Here is an 18340-nt window from a genome sequence, read left to right as displayed (position 1 = left end):
GGAGGGGGTGGGGCATGGTGGGGCTGAGGTGGTCTGGACCATCTCCATTTGTGAAAGTCTCTCCAAAGGCCTCCTCTATTTCAAATTCTTGAATTTGCCACTAGAAGTGTTCCAATGCACTGAGGCAGCCCTGGAACAGCCTAAATATTTAACCAAATGGGAAAAAGCTATTTGTGCTGGCATAGTCTGGCCTGTTAAGCATTAAGTATATAAAATTGGACATCATTATTTTACAACATTATTGAAATATCCAAAACCCAACATTAATTTTCATTAGTGCACAGCTTATTTTTTTTCTCTTTTTGCAGCTTATGTGTAGAAAGGTCAAACAAACCTATATTATTCACAACATTGTGGCTAGCCTACAATTAATTAATGTGATCTCTGAGGCAACTTACAACATACTCTGTCTCTTTAACGGACACTGGTTGACCTGTGACCCTGGTAAGTACATCGTCATGAACGATAACCACTTGTTTATCTTTGGTGAACTGGCAATCAATTTCAAGCATATCATAATTCAGGTTCATTGCACTAAAAATATATATATATAAAAAAATTGATATCTCAATACCAATCTTAATGATTTTTGCATGATAATACTCACAATACTCTATTATCATTGCTACTTCTTCTCGAATAATTTAGGGTTGATTACCATGGCAATGGAGGGCTTCTTTATTTACAGCTTTTAAACATAAAAGTAAACTTAATCTGTAAAATTTCACATACATAATGTAGATTTCTTCCTTAGCTAATATTTATAATTTGCCAAGCCATTCAAAAAATCATAAATTTTGGTCATGTTTTAATACTTTTGCTACATTATTTTATTATACTTTTTCAAAAATGTATACTAGATATTTTCTATCTATATATTTTACAATATAATATATTATTTATTTATTTTATTTTCTTTACAGGATCAAATGGAATGAGAAGACTACGTTCATAGAATTTGGCTGTTGAAAAGCTATTGTCAAAAAATTAAAGACAAAAACCTCAAATCGTCGCTCACATCACGAACTAACACAATCAAAGTAGATTGTGTTAGTTCGTGAAATCAAGACAGCACGTCAAAATACGCGCTGTTGTTGTTAAGGACTTTTTGTGTGGTAAAGAATACAAAATTGCTTGACAACAAATACGCGCTCGTTTTGACGCGCTACTTTGGTTGTGTTAGTTCGTGATGTGAGCGATGAAATGTACTGTACAGTAGGGTGGTTTTTTTTTCTTGACATCCTTCATCCTGGAAGAAGCGTACAGTACAGTGGAATGGCCTTTAAATCAAAAGTTCCAGGGTTCTGACTAAGTATCGGCAATATATTTGCAAATTTTTGCTTAAACTGCTTAAATTAAACATTATTTACCGTAGTTGTAAGCATGTTTTATTGGCTGTGTAACGCTGGTATAATATATTTATATTTTTCATTAAGTCTAGTAGGACAATAATTATGAAATATGTACTTCTTGATTAATAAAGGAAATGAATTGAACTGAATTATATTATCACTTGTGGTTATTATTAACTGCAAGCGAATAATAACCACAAATAATAATAAAATAATATCATTACCATCATTGGAAAAAAAATGAAAAAGTAACAAAAAGATAAAGAAATAAAGGTAGGTGAAAATCCCACGAAAGAGAAAAAAAACTGCCTTATCATTTTATCTATCATAAATACAGTAACGTTATCAATTGAATCACTGCTTGCAAAAGATCGTACTTTAGTACCAGGATTATGATTATTGTTATCATATTCTTAAAGTTCTTTTCTTATAATAAAGCACATCTTGCATGAAAAGAAATTACAAAAGCACTTCAATCTGAACCTGAACTTGTATGTAATAGACCGACAAAATAAATTACTTTAAATTACACACTGCTAACAATGAAACAATGGACACATTTTTTTTTTCAAAAATGAAAGTGTTGCTATAAACAGGTTCATTATTTCTTACTTTCAGTTTTGCAATAATTATGGAAAAGGGTAGGGCTACTTACTGATTATATGCTGTTAGTGTGTTTTCAAGATTGTCTCCTGCACCTGAAAAATTTAAGATAAGAAAAAGTAATAAACAGGCTATGCAAACGATTATCAAATCCATGTCCAAAAATTTGTGTTAAGTTATCTCGTTTCTGGCATATGGTCCGTATGGACAAAATTATCTTCATTCCTGATGCATTTTTGTAAAATGTCTGTAAATCGGTGAAAACTACTTTTTTTTTATCTGTTTATCAGAAGCTAATAATTTATTTAATCCTCTGAAATAAGCTATTTAATTCTTTTTTTTTTATATTTGCAGTGTTTTTCTGTCTTTTTTAACTGATACTACATCTTTACAAAAACCATTGAAGAGTATTTGAACATTATTTCCCCTGGTTAAAAAAAAGTAACAATCTAAATAGACTATGTTTAAATGTTTGAACTGAAACTGAAAATTTAATTGTGTATTTTAATTTTTTATATATTGAATGTTTTACCTTTTATATGTTGCAGTGTATAAACAAAGATTTTCTAATGTATTTTTTTTTATATATACTGGACAATAAAAGACTGAACTGAATTGAATTGAAACTACAGCTTTTGTTGATAGGACTACTTGCATTCTAAAACATCAGATCATATATTCAGTATGGAAATGCTATTATAAATCTCACAATACGCTATACAGCATTGAAATATATATTGTAAATGAGGCACAATAGTAAAACTTTGGGCTTTCCAGGCACCGAATGATCATGAGTTTGAGTACAATCCTTGTTGAAATGCTTGTTTTATACTTCTCTACCAACACTGCAGAGCCTTTAGCGAAGAGTGTTTGAGTATGATGTAATTGGGAAGAAATATTATATAAATTATAGTTATAATTTCAATAAACAACAGAAAAAAAAATACTATATATTTGTTAAATTTTGTAGCAATGTAAATTACAGTTTTTTTTAAAGTCAGGCTCCAGAGAAAAACCAAATGTTTTATATGTTGTAACTGAAAGACACAAAAATTGTTCTGATGAAAAACTTGAGAAAGGTTAATAAGATATAAATTGTTTAATAACTGTGGGAAAAGGGGGCACAACCACCTTTTCCTCCATTTTAAAATGTTCAAAAATCTATAGCTCATTAACTGTGCCTGAGTTTTTAATCAAACACACTTTTTGTGTCTTAGGTCTTAGAAAAATCAGTGGCACAACATATCAAAATATCTTTTTCCTTTAGAGTCTGGCTTAAAAAATGCTGTTCATAAAATTGGTGTTTTTTAGCTGGTGTATGTGATGAGCGTATCATACGCTCATATTTCTAAGCATGCTATTGATGCAACCTAATACTGTGAGTATACTAGAATGGCAGGCAATTTCATCATTAATACTGATTAATGTTGGAAAAACACAAACATGAGGATATAACTAGAACTATGGTAACATTCTTAACATAACAAAGGCATGATTCACTGCAAGTTACAAATTGCAAAACAAGAACACACAATATGGCTATGGTCATGACAAAGAATCGGTAGCAAATTGGCTGTATGTTTGAGCTGAGTATTGACTACCGAACTAATATTAGTTCTCATTTATTTAATTAGAATTTTATCTTTAAGGCCTTGGGGGAAACATGACGTGTCTGCTCGAAACGATCTAAATGTTCCATCACAATTGCGGTTTTGTCTGCACAGTCGAAATCCATATTTTTGAATCTCTTTTGCTTTTTATAAAAACATGATGATAAACATGAAGACGACGACAATGATAATGATGATGATGCTGCGGCTCGGTCTGACTCCATGGAGAAACCTTACTGTCTGCCATGACTCAACGGATCAAAAGGAGAAAATTTCCTTAATAGAAGTGGTGATCATACGTGAAAACATCTCACGTGAAAACAACTTAAAATGACCAAAAACTGCCCAGTTTTTTAAGTGTCAGGAATTAGCCCCACATGGGCCCCTACCACTCTGTCTTTATCCCTAAACTGCACTGGTTTCCTATAGGCTATGAAAATTGTCATATATTCTGTGCAGCTATATATATATATAGCTGGGCGGTTAAGATGTTTGCCTTTTAATCCCAGGGTACTATAGCACTAATTAATCCTATTAGCAAGTCCTGTCATGTAAAAGAATTATTTCTCTCACAACCAAAACGTCTCCCCTAAGGGCTCATAAAAAAAGTTATTAAGATATGTAAAGCATTATAATGTTTATGTTTGTGCTAGAAGATTGCCACTTATACAATAGTTTGTTATTAGCAAACCTTGGCCTACAGCCTAAATCTATTGCATAAACAAATAAATAAAATTAGCAATCCTTTTTATTTATAGTGTTGACATGTACTAAAACCATCCATTGAATGACAGACTGCTTAACGCATACGCAGAGTAATACAGTACCATCTTACATCTGGACCGCTAGATCCAGAAATCAATACATTGGCCTGCATACGCCACAATGGCATAATTTTGACAAGCAATAAACAAGTATGTAATTTATCACACACATCTATAATTAGTTTATTCATGGCAGAATAGTTATTCAACTTGATTTCAACAACAATTACATCTATTCTTCGCAATGGAATGACGAGTCAATACAAATACACGTTTTCCATGTTGCCAGCGTTAAACAGAATATTGACTGAAAAGCTGCTATAGAATAATTTCAGAAACCATGTGGAATTGAAATTTCACACTCAGGCCTCCTCCTTTATTACTACTATAGGATGAAGCTTGAAGACTGTGGACAGTATCCTCGGGCATATTACAGTACATGGCAGAGAAACTAGTGGATCAAAATATTTTTCTCAGATGCTTGCTAATACCATAACCCATAATAATTGCACCAACAAACTAATTAAAGTTTTATAAAAATCTGTAGGGAAAAAATTAGAACATTCAAAAACAATTCAATTAAATCAATCATTAAATTTCTTGGTTAAAAAAAAGAAAAATTTAAACTTCCAGGAAGAAGTTAAGACAGAATGTCAAATAAATTTACATATGCCATTAATCTGTGAACTGAAACTTCAGTTCTTTGGTACTAATATCTTTTTTAAGTTGAAACTTCTTGTAGCTGGGTTTAAAAAAAAATTATTTTCTGCCATTATTAGCTGATATCAAGGAGAAATTAAGGTACATAGGCCATAGTGGTTCTACAATAGATTCTATAACTGGTGGTTCTAGGCTTTTATTCTTAGACATGGTGGTATGCACAGTAGCTGAAGGCAGGAAAATAGCAATGAACTTCTTCAAAGTCTCTTAACAATGCAAGTTGAGGTATTTTGGAGCCTGGCTGGAAGTGAACAGTCATGTGATTCTTCTGTACCATTATACTACAAATAAAGGTTGAGACACAGAGTAACTAAAGTAGGCCTACCTTACCCAAAACATGATAGTGCAAATTTTGTTAAGTGAAAATAGATGAGCTTTACTAGTCTCATGAGAGTAAATAAAACACACTTAAATATTGTAGCTGAATAGAAATTTTACATCCACTGAACTTTACGCAAGGTGCAAGACTACTGTAGGAACGGAGCATCCATGGCTACAGTATAACTACACTATAAATTGGTTGTTTAAAATCTAAATTAACTTTACTTTGCCATTTATTTCCAATTATTTTTTGCACCTTATAACAAAAAAAGGGGTGCGCTCAGGCACCGTCCCCCTCCCCTTGGTTACGCTATTGATACACTAGCTTTTGGGCACATAGGTCTCTTTAGGTGCTATTGTTGCAACCCATGATGACATAACCAGGGAGATGTAAGTACTGTAAAAATACTGCAAATTCACTACCGTGAAGTTGGCACTTCCAATACATGAGGCTTAATAATACTGGCATTTAACTAAATACATCTATTGATTTATCATCAATCATGCTGAGACAATGTAAACAATAAGATCAATAAAATAATTAAGTAGACATGGAAGATATAACACATATGAACTAGGATCAAGTAACAGTCAGACATAGACATAGACATTTTATGGATATATTCAAATTAAGAAGAGCAAACCTGGGATTCAATCAAATGTCGTTACTGTGCATAAGGCATGTGGAACCCTTGGTTTTATTATCAAGTGTTTTATTACAATGTTTACATAAGTTATTATATTATTGTGCAGACCAGTCATCAATATACTCTGTCTGCTGCTATACCAAAGTAGCTTTTTATTACAATTTATTACACTCAATTGACCATTGCTCAGAGCTAAGAATCTGAGTTGTTCGTAAGAAGAATTTAACCAGTGTCTCCAGGACTACAGTATGTGATGTTAAGCATTATTGGAGAAGATCCATGTACTTTGCACTGAATTCGCCCATTAAGAGATTAAAGATTACCTTTATAGGATTCTCTTTATTGTTTTCTATAATTTTTTTGTATTTAACTGGAAAATTCATGATAATTTTAATCCAAATTTATGATTCTATGGTTTACAGTATCACCTTCTTTGTGTTTTCCATGTTTGTGGGTGTAAATTTATTTTCAGATGATGAAAGGATTAATATTGCTTTGTTTCTATTAAATTTCAAGAGCGGGAACCGGGAGAGGAGGGGTGTCAGGCCTGCTCAGGCAATTTGCCAAATGCAACGATGATATACAAATAAATGTACATAACAATTTCAAATAGAGCTATTTATATAGCAAGGCTTGATCCACGATATCATGGGCGGCCCCTTTTTTTCCCTATCCCCTGATTTACCTAATTTTATGTTATTCCTCATTTATTGTATGTGTATACGTAAATAGGCCTTCATAAAACATTTAATTACTCACTTGTTTTAATAATTAATTCATTATTGAACGAACAATGCTCAATCGCGGATGCGATGAAAATTGCAACCCCAACAAAAAAAATTACCAGAAGTTTGCCAAAGAATCCGGTTATCTGATTGGTCAATATTAGGGAATCAAGAGTTTTCTATACTCCGACAATCCTTGGAGTACTGTTTATACAGTATTTTGCTCAATTTCTTTTCCCCATTTTCCAAATTTATCGTTCAAGTGTTTTGTTTTCGTTTCTGTACGATTGTCATGTTTACCTGGAATTAAAAAAGGTAATGAAATGAAATTAGATTCAATACAAATACAAGCTAAATATAGATATTTCCAAGTTAAAAGAACACAGTCTATTGTTAGATTGTGGGCATAAGTTAATGTTATTGATTGAAATAGTGGTTGGTATTTGGTAATTATTAATTCCAATTCAATAGCATGGAGTAATATATTAATAAGTAATTAAGCTCATAAAGCTGACTACTATAACAAAATACAAGACACTGTACAAGACACAAAACTTTATGTGACACTAAATGTGATACTGTAATATAATCACTCTCTCTTTAATTTATTACTTGAATTCAATAACCTTAGCTGACCCGGTGTTTGCTGATTCATAAAAGTTCAAGTTAATTGAGAGTTTTGAGACCCAAACCACATTAAAAACAAATTAAATATTTAAATACATTGGGGTCTTGGGGATACACTAGTTCATGTTGTTGTCCTCTGTAACCTACACTCCATTAAATCTGCAATTCTTTGGTTCAAGTCTCTATGGGAAAAGTAACTTTTTCTTTCAAAAAAATAAAAATCATATTTCATCACTGGTGGAGGTGTTTCTCAATACCTAAGTTACTACCTTGTGACATATTATTATTCATTGTGTAACATCAAAAGTACTATCATGTGATTCACTATGAATCATTGCATACCTGTACCTATATTATGAAATATTTTGAGAAAATATGCATCTTAATGGGAAAATCTAAGTGTCTTTAACTTGAATTCTAATGAGGATTGAGGACACATATTTTGTTCTAATATTGATTTCATATGTAATTATCAACAATGGAGATGTTTCTCCATATCAAAGTTAATATCATGTAATTAACAATTACTTTAGTACAACAGTTAGCACTTAAAAAACTTAAATGTGCCCTAAATTTTAATGGGATAATTCAAGGGAATAACTACTTGGCTTGATAAAACTGAGTAACTCCATTGAGAAGTCATTTGAACACTAATGAAAGTTAAAATCATAATGGGGACAATACACTTAAAAAAAATTAATTAGCTGTGAATACATTTTCCGATGACCAACCTATGAATGAATACTGCTTGATGGGATTACGTTCAAAATCATTAGCAAATACAACCAAAATTTATAAGACCTACCTTTTCATAGTTAAATATAGAAAGTGGATATAGGCCTAGTGTCATTGTAAAGAATCAATGATTGAATGGTGCAGGCTCAGTTAAAGTAATGAGGTCAAACTAGAAATTACATAGGATTGGAATTTCTGGATGTTATTTCTTAATTTTACATTTCAATTTGTTTTTCATCATTGTTTTACCCCTTTTTAAAATTAGGGATTGGAGTGAGTCCCCACCTGGCAAATGTAGGGTTAAACTGGTAATACACTGTGTATTTATTGTGGTTACAAATTGTTGTAAACTTATCATTTTATTGCTAAGGTAATTTAACGTCTTCGTAATACATATTTCATACCATATTTCAAAAATTGCATAAAAAATCATTTTATAAATAACATTTCTAGAAGTGACAAGTTGCAATCGATAAAATTGGATTAATAAAAATAATCTTGAAAATATTTTCAAGATTCCTATTAAAATTTAAACATGGAGTAAACTAGTCTAAACATTCTAAATATGCGGTGATCTATATTGTATGTAGGTATAATGATATAATCAGAATTTTGAGAATTATTGCTACAAAATAAGTTTTTGCATGTATTTACTCTTGTGTGTCAACATTTTGCATGACGTATCGTGTGGTTTCAATTTGCTTACGTTTTTTTTTAGGACCAAAAATATGTACAGCACCACATTCACGTTAAACAAGAACAGGATCAGGTGCGATACATGGTCATTGACCCCCCATCCCCCGGGTATGTAGATGAGGTTGAATATCTTCTTAATGTTTAACCCTAACCATAACTCTTGACCCCCGCTGTGCATCCGCAGTCCATGCATTGCACCTGATCCCAAGAACACTTCATCCAAGGCCTTTCTCTGCTAAATGGCAAGGCCAGCAGGCCCGTAGTTAGGTCCTTCCAAGGGGAGTTTTCTGGGCGTGAAGCCTCGTGGGGTCCACAATCCCACAAAGCAAGAGGATTTTTGTGTTTTATGGGTCTAAATAATGCTATAAAAGCAGATATGTTTAAGAACGTCGTGTCTGGGTGGGTCTGCAGTGCATTAGTTGGGTTGGAGGACTTATTTTGGAAATTTCACCATAAAAGAGGGGGGTTTGCTAGAAAAGGGGGGTTCTCCCGAACCATAACAACCCACCTGGATACTGGCCTGGCCAGCTTAGGCCCACTTAGTCTTAGGCCTAAACCTGCACAGCTTAGACTATCTAACTAGGGCCTAGGAAAGGAAAGAATGAAACATAAGAAAGAAAAAGATAGGATATTCAAGAACACCTACGAAAGGTGTGAGAAAAAATAGAAAGAAAGATTGAAAGAACAGAAAAGAAAGAATTAAAACCCAAATAAAGAAAATTAAAGTAAAGTAAAGAAAAGTAAATATAAGAAAAAAAAAGGAATGAAAAGAACGAATTATAAGAAAGAAAAAGAAAGGTTATTTAAAGCAACCTAAGAAACGGTAAAAAGAAAGAAAAGGACAAGAAAGAAAAAGAATACAAAAGAAACAATATGATAAGATAAAATAAGATATATATGAAAAAGCATAAGAAATGAAAAGGATAAAAAAGAAATCAAGTAAATACAAGAAAAATCAAGGATACATAGGAAGCAAAGAAAAAGAAGAAAGATAAGGAAATATTACAAAGGTAATCTACAGTAAAGCTAAAGAAATAATGCCTAAGGAGGCATTAGAAAGAAAGCGGAAAGGAAAGAAAAGGTACTTAAAAAAGGAAAAAGAAGACGAAAGAAAAAAAGATAGGTAAATAGGAATCACAGAAAGTTAAGGAAGCATAGAATAAAAGTGAAAGAGAAGATAAGTAATTAGACGGTTAGATAGCTAATACTAAAATAGAAAACAAAATCAAGGAACATGAAAGTGAAATAAGGTCAGCTAACATATTTTTTTCCTCTCTAGGTTCCTCCTTTTGTTTTTCACAGTTGAAGCTTGTCAACTACTATGGTAGTCAAAGACAACCACTTTTTCTGTCGATTCAGAACGGTTAAGAACTTTATATATTATTAGCCTAGGCCTATGGCTTAGGCTAGGCTGCTGTCCAGGCTGTAGTTCAGCGTACTTACCTCCTCGGTGAGCAATGAGCCGACATCTATTGCATCGCGATTTGCGGAATTTCAGAATCTTTTTCCGATGGATTAGTGTCGGAAATCGAAGTAAAACAAGTGAAAGGACTGTGTAGCCCCCAAAAACAGAGAGCGGTATTGCTAATGAAAAGACTGACATATCGTTGAAAACGATCTGAGAATAGGTAATACACAAATCTATCATTAAAAATGCAAAACTAATAAAGACTTTTTCTTCAATCCCGTGCGTGATGGAGGATACAATGATACAATCAATACAGCTGTTTCATGCAAGAAGATAAACTTTGACCCCACTTGACATTTTGAAAGTCATGTCATGTTGCTCTTTAGGGGTGGAAAAACACCGGATTTGTTTTTGCGGTAAGGGGTAAGGATGACAAATACCGAGGCCTATAAGACTAAATTTTCAACTAGTTATTTATTAAAATATAAATCTAGGTATTGAGTGTTAGATTTAGACCTACATAGTGTATGTCTAGGCCTAGTAGTAGAGGCCTAGAATTTAATTTTCGTAGGCCCTTTCTGTACCTTACTTGTTAGGTTGTCTTTAGAGTCAGAGAGTGGAGCGAAATCAACACGGTTGCTCCACTACTACTAGGCCCTAGGCCTACTTAACTAGGCCTAGGCCCCTAGGCGTAGTTCTTGCTCACTCATCATGGACCTTTGGTTTGTATTATACAAAACAAGCGTAAGTAGGCTAGTTTATAAAGTCTACATTTTAATTTGTATTAAAAATGGACTCCAAAGACAAATGATGGCATGATGTATTTATATGTAGCCTGTAGGACCAAAAAAATATTAGGTAGGTCGGGGCAGATTCAGAGATGACCAAAAGAGGGGGACAGAAGGGGGACCAAAAGTGGGGCCAATCGAGATAACAATACCCTGGCGGGTCTGGGGGCATGCTGCCGTGAAATTTCAATGTTCTAGACGTCTGAAAATAACCTCAGTCTGAGGCGTTTTGTTTGGGCGATTAATTTTTTCTTTTTCTTTTTTTTTAAATTTAACTTTCCAAAAGGGGGATGGGGGCTAGGGCGGCCCGGCCCCCTAAATCTGCCCATGTACAAGCAGGTATTTCATATAGAATTGTACTCGATAGGTAGTAGTATGCCAATGCCATCTGTAAAGTATTTTAATTTTACGTGGATGATACTCGGTGCTAACTAACTTTCGGCTTAACTATGATAAAACTTTCTGTAATACTTGTATTATTTCTGATCTTGTTTTTACAGCATTTTGTAGATTCCTCATCCTCAACTAAGTTCAACATGGGTAGTGGAGGCTATGATGTGATGATAATTGGTGTTGAGTCTGATAATGAATTTGCACAGTCTCTTGCAGGTAAGAGAACAATGGACCATCAGCAAAGCCTTTCCCTTTGGATATGGTCTTGCAAAACAACAGTGTAAAAACATAATATGCAAACCATGCAATTTTTAGGACAATACATGTGTTTGTGAGACACGTGCATAATCCTGACCCTCTACTGATAGGTTAGTTGGGATCAAAGTGGGTCAGAGGGCTGAAGTGAACTTTTGATTTAAGGCCAAATTTAAAAAAATTACTAGTTTCTCACCTCCTCATGCATCCATTTTCTTTGCCCTTTTTTTTTTCCCCCTTTATTTTATGAAATGTATGAAAGTCTGACTACTGTAAAGTCCCATCAGTAAAATTCCTCTCTCGATCGTTCGTGTTTGGGATATATATGGTATGAATGAATGTTTAGTGTTTAATTTATTAGCTTTTAATGTGTCTACTTTGTAAAAGTGAGAAAGTAGTAGCTGTTTCCCATCGACCATCTTGGATTTGCCATCTTGGAGGGGGAAAAAATGCCCTCATTCTCCTTTTTTCCAAAATATTAGGACGAGAAACAACTTTTTTTTTTATTTGGCCTAATACTGAAGATGGCACCTCATTTGTTGGCAAGCTTTCCTCATCGAATTCATAACTGACTTATTTATTCTAATTAAAATGCACTGGGGCATTTATTGTTGAGAAGGGTTGTGAGGGGTGTTATTCAAGGGAGGTATTTATTCGAATAAATACGGTAATTTCCTTCTTACACATGCATGTTGATTAATATCACATTGAAAGCATTTAAGGTTCAATCGTGCAACTTCTTTACTCTAACTTTTCAATTACTTTCCTTTCGAAATTCTATTATTACATTAAATACAAAAAAAGGACAAAATTAAATATATATTTTGTGCCATATTATTTTGTATATATGTGCAAATCTTTAGACTGTTTCCATGACATTCCCACAAAAGTTTGGCCTACGGCAATATTTTTCCATGAATAACATCCTTGTTAAAAAAAATCCATGATTCATCCTGGTTTTCATGATCACAGGAACCTGTGCATTAGAATTGTACATTGTGGAAAAACCTTGACAAGGCATAGAAAGCTAGTAATCAACATTTTTGATATTGTTGTATCTGTACCATATATTAAACTTATGTGTCAATTATCAATAAATATTTTAAACTCATTTGTGAGAATTAGTTGACACCTTGACATATTTTGTAAGGACCTTCAAATTGTTGAATTTAACTGATTTTCTTTTATGTTTTTATTTCTTTTTGGTTGAAGAGCAACAACTGTTATTGTTTCCTCAAAAGAAACTTTGTATGTGTTTTTCACTTCTTATCCATTATTTTCTAGTGTGTCCTGTTGTCTTTGGACGATTTATTAAGCCTATATAAGGCAACAAATACAAAGTTAGATGCTGTTGGTATATTTAGTTTATGTTTACCGCTTCAGATTCTCTGAGTGAAGATGGTTTGAGTGTGTGGACATCAAACTCAAGTGACAAATCAATGTCAGTGGGACAGCTCCTAGTTGCATCAAAGGTATTATAGAACTTTGTCCACACTATCAAATTTTAACTAAAGAATTTATGCGATGAGCCACAATGGGGAAGATATTGTCATTACACCCAAACATAGGCATATCATGTTACACAAAATATTTAAATAAGCCATATTGCACAAGGGGTCAGCCAATGGCTGGCTCTTGGTCGGAATAATTACAAGAGCATCTTAGATTATTTGGTTAAACCGGTGGTAGCCACTGTATGTGCACTGAAACGTGGCTATCTCTAGGTGCCCAGTTCAATTCCCATCGCTGCTCTCGTGTTTCAGCTGGAGTGTTGAAATGCAAGTTACAATAGTGCACCTTCTTTTCGGATGAGATATATAAGCTGTGTGCATTGTAAAAGAATGCTGTACTCTTTTGAAAAGAGGGGATGAATTGTCTCCTGGTGTACTGCCCAATCACCACCAGAAGGACCCCACTGGAAATATTTCTTTTTTAGACTTTCATAGGTTACCCTTGGATTTCGCATTGAATAAGTCCATCCATCCAACCCTTTTTCAAAGAAGCCAAACCCAATTCTATGATATAAATATTACATTAGATAAATACTGTACCGAAATCTGTGTTATTGCAGTGTGTTCCCAAATTGAATAATTATATTTGTTTTGTTCTTTGGTTTTTTTTTCAACTTAGGTGCTTGTTAACATTTTGAGTGAAGGATCAACTTCAAGTCAACAATGCGAAGATCTCATTTCATTGGCCTACATTTCAGACACGCCCATCTTTCCAATTGCTAGGGACTGCTTTCCAGCTTTGAACTGCAAGCTCTCCTTCTCAATGTAAGTATTCGATGAATTCAGAGAAAAGTTAATAGTTTGAAGTGGCTCTCTTATGAGCTGCATCACAACAAATCAAGGATTTGGAGAAGTAAGGATGTTTTCATTTTTAGCTTACAGGATTAATTTGGGCTCAAATCTTGAATCTTTGCCAACTTCTGTATTAAAGCAGTGTACTGATATACTGCTTCCAGTTCTAACACACATTGTCAGTCTTAGTTTAAGTCAAGGCAAATTTCCCACAGTACTGAAATCTGCATCCAGTGCTCAAGCACCACAAACATGACCCAGAGATGTTTACCAATTACCATCCTGTTTCCAGTGTACCATTCCTCAAAGACAACGATTTGCTACCAGTTTTTCAATCTGCATATTGTCCCAAGCACAGTACCAAAACAGCCTTACTGGAAGTTATTGATATCATAAAAGCATTGGATAAGCGCCACCTAGGTAGGGGACCGGGATTGCGCCAGGGCAGAGGCGGATGGTTGAACCTTGAGACCTAGCGCTGTTTTGCCATCACACCTTATTATATTATTGTAAAGTCATCATGTAAAATAATGTGATAAGATCATTGCTTGTATATTAGTGTATGTTTTTTGTTACTTTAGGAAGCTTATTCTTGCAAAACTGAATTGGATGTTTTTTATAAGTGAAGTAGACAGGAAGGAGAATTACCCCGTGCTGATATCATCCATTCAACGAGCTATAGCCAAGGGGCACGAGAAACCAGACATCAGCGAAGGTATCGATGACATCAGCGACGAACGATTCGTCTACATAATTGGAAATGAGGAGAACGTGGAGAGAGAAGTGGTAGACAAACCAGACTTTTGGGAGCGTAGATTTGAGAGTAGATCTCAGCTGGCATGGGTAGACTTCCGTGATGCTTTTGCTGACGAGTACAAGGAGCAGCTGAAGGAGAACTTCCCAGAGCATCGACAAAAGTGGTTGATGAACTTAATCTACGGAGACATCTTTGAGCTTCGTAAGATGATAACGAGGAAGATGTACACATCGTTCTGCTGTTGTATTGCAACTGATCCTGATAATTTCTATCATCGTATCGTGGACTATGCTCTTGGCGTGCTTGCGATGCGCAGTGTGTTTGACATGGAGAGTACAGTCAGATTAGATGCAGTTCAAAATCTTGGTAAATACATTTTTCCATTCTTAACATAATTTTGGTTAATTTATGTTTTGATAGCCTTGATCAACGTTACATGATGTCAGAAAAGGAGGATAGGATAGCACATGGTGAATTCTGGTGGTGAATTGGGTAGTGCACTGTGGCCGATGGACATGGTCTTATTTGAAAGACAGTGTACTATTTGAATTTCATTTTAAGTCTACAGATGAAACCCAAGTAGGGCAGCACAGCACATAGAATTAAACCGGGAACGATGGAATATGTAAATGTCTCCACAGTTCAGCACATATTTAGTGGATACCTCCACTTCAGTTGGCTGGGCTAAGCTGTTTCACAATTATTATCAATATTGTTATTGTGATAATTATTATTATTACTTACTTGTGCAGGCCAGTTCAAGACGCGCTCAGTAATTTCAACTTTAATTAATCTTTTGAACGATGGCGATCCAAACATGAGGGCAGTGGCAGCTATCGCACTTGGCAAAACAGGTAACATTTATAATTTCTTGCAGGAATGCTGGAGGGAGGTGGAGCATAAGGCCATGTGATTGCATCCACCCCTATTTGTAATTGTATAAAAATGCTTAATAAAAGTATAGACAAATACAGAAATCTTTAAACAATGTAAAAGTTTCAATGGTAGTTGTGTTTTTAACAAGTCTTGTACCTTAAATTTTAGGGGTAAAAAATTATCGTGTAGTGCAGAGCATGATAAAAAAACTCAGCGATGATGATCGGCTTGTTCGGGAAGCTGCTTGCATATCTCTTGGACACATGAAGGCTGAAGAATCTGTGCGGTACATTGTTGCATTATGGTAAGTTCCTCACCTATGTCCTGATTTAATCAATGTCAAAGGTGCAGGGAAATGGTATTAAATAGCAACTTTTTTTATCTGAATAATGCAATACTTGTGAAAAATGACCTTCTATTACAATAGGTCATAAACTGACTCTAATTTGTCCTATCGATCAAATACATATTCATGTATTTCTTTTACTTTTCTCATAGGCGTGGCGATACCATTTCACACGTCCGTCAAGCAGCAGAAGTTGCGTTGGGTCTCATTAACTCACCAGAATCGCAGGAAGCTATCAGAATTACACAAGTCCTCTCGGATGAAATGAACAGGTTGAAATAATAGCCAAATATTTCTATAGTGTTGTTTTAAGCAAGAAAATTTACTCAGTTGTGTCTTTCATTGAACCTGGTTGATGGATGCTATTCCAATGAGCCAATCAATCGACATAAACCTATGTTATGTGTATGTTTATGCTGTTTGACCTTGACACGGGCATGCGCAGTTCAAACTACAAATTTTCTTGATCATATTTTAAAGATTATCTGAACAATAAAATTCAAACTTTCATTTAAAAATTAAAAATATTTTTCAGAAAAAATATTTATAAATACATAAATGATGATGATCATAAGTTGTAAACGTTATTAAATTCATTATTATTTTTTTATCATTATTTATTATTGGATTGGATTTATTCAATGTGAAATACACGAAGGACAACCCACAAAAGTTTGAAAATTTCTTCTGGTTGCTCTGCTTTCTTGTTTGTAGGATATTTACTGGTTTTTAGTTTTCCAAATTTTTCTTTTTCAGCTGTTTATTTCCTTAAGTTAAAGTTAAATTTTATTGCTCAAAAAAAGGAAATTTGGTACTCACGTTAAGTGACAGTAAAAATGAGCATTTTCTTTAAAATATATGTGAACGCTATATACAAAATCTTTTTTTATTATTTCCAGTGGTGTCCTGGTAGCGAATTTGGTAGTCCATTGAGAAACAATCCCTTATTGTTTTTTTTTCACCAATTAACAAATGTAGAAAAAAAAAATCAATTTGTTCAAACAGCAATTTTTATTTATATATATTTAAGAATTAAATAAGATTTATACTATTTATAATTAGGATGACCAGTGTATTTTATTGATGTATTTTATCTTCCAATGTTGGAAATATTTTTCTAGAATCGTTTGTTTGTGCCTTGTAAATGTGATACTAGCATGTACATTAGATGTATAGAATAGCTTAAAATGCAGTGGGTTTAGATATACTGTACCAAAGAATGATGGTGTTTATACGTTGTACATCATTGTTTATGTATCAAATGACCAGAGATGGAGAAAGCATATTCTCCCACAGAGATCAGAGTTATAATAAGTACTTTACTAGGTTATAGTCTATGAGTATTACATTACACTGTGTTACACATTACATATACTGCAGTCCCATTAGCCTAGAGGTGGGCGTAATAGGGTCGGAGGGCAACTTTTGATTGAACACTGAGGGTCACATCCAAAAACATCGACATTTCCATAAAAACCTTCAGGCACTACTTTTATACTTAGTTTACATAATATTTTTTTACAGATGATTGGTGTCTAGCCATAAAAACAATGGGTTTTCTAGGTGGGCCAAACATGTAATATTGTCGCAGGTTGCAAAAAATTGCAGTTGGGCCACTTGTGGCCCATGACAGGCTGCAATATTTCCTCCTGTGCATTAGGCAGATGTAAACAATAATAGTTATGGGAGTCAAGTTTAATGAGGAGCTTGGGATGTATTTATTAATAGGGGCTCAAACTAATGAAAACAATTTTTTATAATGATTTCAACTTATTTATAAAGGCACATTATTTGGGGAATTTGGTACCCCTTAATACATACAATTTGTTATGTACTATATAAAGGTACTGGCTACAAACACTAATAGATAGTGTATTCATTGGCTGCAAAGTGTATAAAATACCACCACCTTAATTTCAGAACTATTTTAAATTGAATTTCTTAATTTGTATGTTTTGATAAGTTATTAGATTTTAACAGAAAATTAGAAAAAGAAAAAAGAAAGAGAAAATTACAAAAAGAAAAAAAATGGTCTTTGCTTGCAGTATTTAATAAAAATCAAAGGAGGACAAGATGAGACAAGTTAACAGTGAGAATAACTTAATGCATTCCTGTTTTTTAATGAAATTTTTACTGCATACAAGAAATTTAACTTAAATTAAATCATCGATATTTTATCTGACGCTAATTCCCGTAATGATAAATGTAATGTATAAGGTGTGGTCAGGTATTTTTTTAATGTGCATTTTGAGTTTTGGAAACTTCTTGTGAATGTTGGTATTGTGATAATTTTTAGATGTGGTTTGGTTGTATTTGTTTTGATGTTGGTATATTTATATTATTTGTTTTGTGCCATGATTGATTGGGTTTTTCAATTCATATTTGCATATTTAGTAATTTATGAATTTTATAAC

At 33.7% G+C, this 18340-nt stretch overlaps 2 protein-coding genes across 3 annotated transcripts in view; one reads left to right on the top strand and one right to left on the bottom strand.

Annotated features, from left to right (window-relative positions):
- Positions 1-10482, bottom strand: part of LOC117105241 (lysophospholipase D GDPD1-like) — a 21973-nt gene extending 11491 nt beyond the window's left edge. The window contains exons 1-3 of the mRNA XM_033246325.1: positions 10244-10482; positions 2008-2050; positions 399-534 (exon numbers count right to left, since the gene is read on the bottom strand). Coding sequence (XP_033102216.1) covers positions 399-534; positions 2008-2050; positions 10244-10448 — 384 coding nt within the window. The 5' untranslated portion in view covers positions 10449-10482. The remainder of the gene's footprint in view (positions 1-398; positions 535-2007; positions 2051-10243) is intronic.
- Positions 10483-10491: 9 nt separating this feature from the next.
- Positions 10492-17104, top strand: LOC117105240. 2 transcript variants are annotated; one of them, XM_033246323.1, is made up of 8 exons: positions 10492-10624; positions 11497-11605; positions 13028-13116; positions 13775-13920; positions 14529-15070; positions 15457-15558; positions 15749-15884; positions 16079-17104. In XM_033246323.1, the coding sequence occupies exons 2-8, from the start codon at positions 11533-11535 to the stop codon at positions 16206-16208; spliced, it is 1218 nt and encodes a 405-aa protein (XP_033102214.1). In that variant the 5' UTR covers positions 10492-10624; positions 11497-11532; the 3' UTR covers positions 16209-17104. The 2 variants fall into 2 exon arrangements, with proteins under 2 accessions (XP_033102214.1, XP_033102215.1); XM_033246324.1 differs by having other exon boundaries at positions 10583-10631.
- Positions 17105-18340: the final 1236 nt, after the last annotated feature.

The sequence above is a fragment of the Anneissia japonica genome, unplaced genomic scaffold, assembly GCF_011630105.1.
Source record: "Anneissia japonica isolate Jap-2015-1 unplaced genomic scaffold, ASM1163010v1 scaffold287726_len2788222_cov184, whole genome shotgun sequence".
Classification (NCBI taxonomy): domain Eukaryota; kingdom Metazoa; phylum Echinodermata; class Crinoidea; order Comatulida; family Comatulidae; genus Anneissia; species Anneissia japonica.
This window is presented reverse-complemented; position numbering and strand designations above follow the sequence as displayed.

Excerpts from the sequence above, each read along its gene's own strand:
- LOC117105240 (XM_033246323.1), top strand. The coding sequence starts at position 11,533 with ATGGGTAGTGGAGGCTATGATGTGATGATAATTGGTGTTGAGTCTGAT. Across the intron at positions 11,606-13,027 it reads ATTTGCACAGTCTCTTGCAG|ATTCTCTGAGTGAAGATGGT; the intron begins GTAAGAGAACAA and ends TTACCGCTTCAG. Across the intron at positions 13,117-13,774 it reads AGCTCCTAGTTGCATCAAAG|GTGCTTGTTAACATTTTGAG; the intron begins GTATTATAGAAC and ends TTTTCAACTTAG.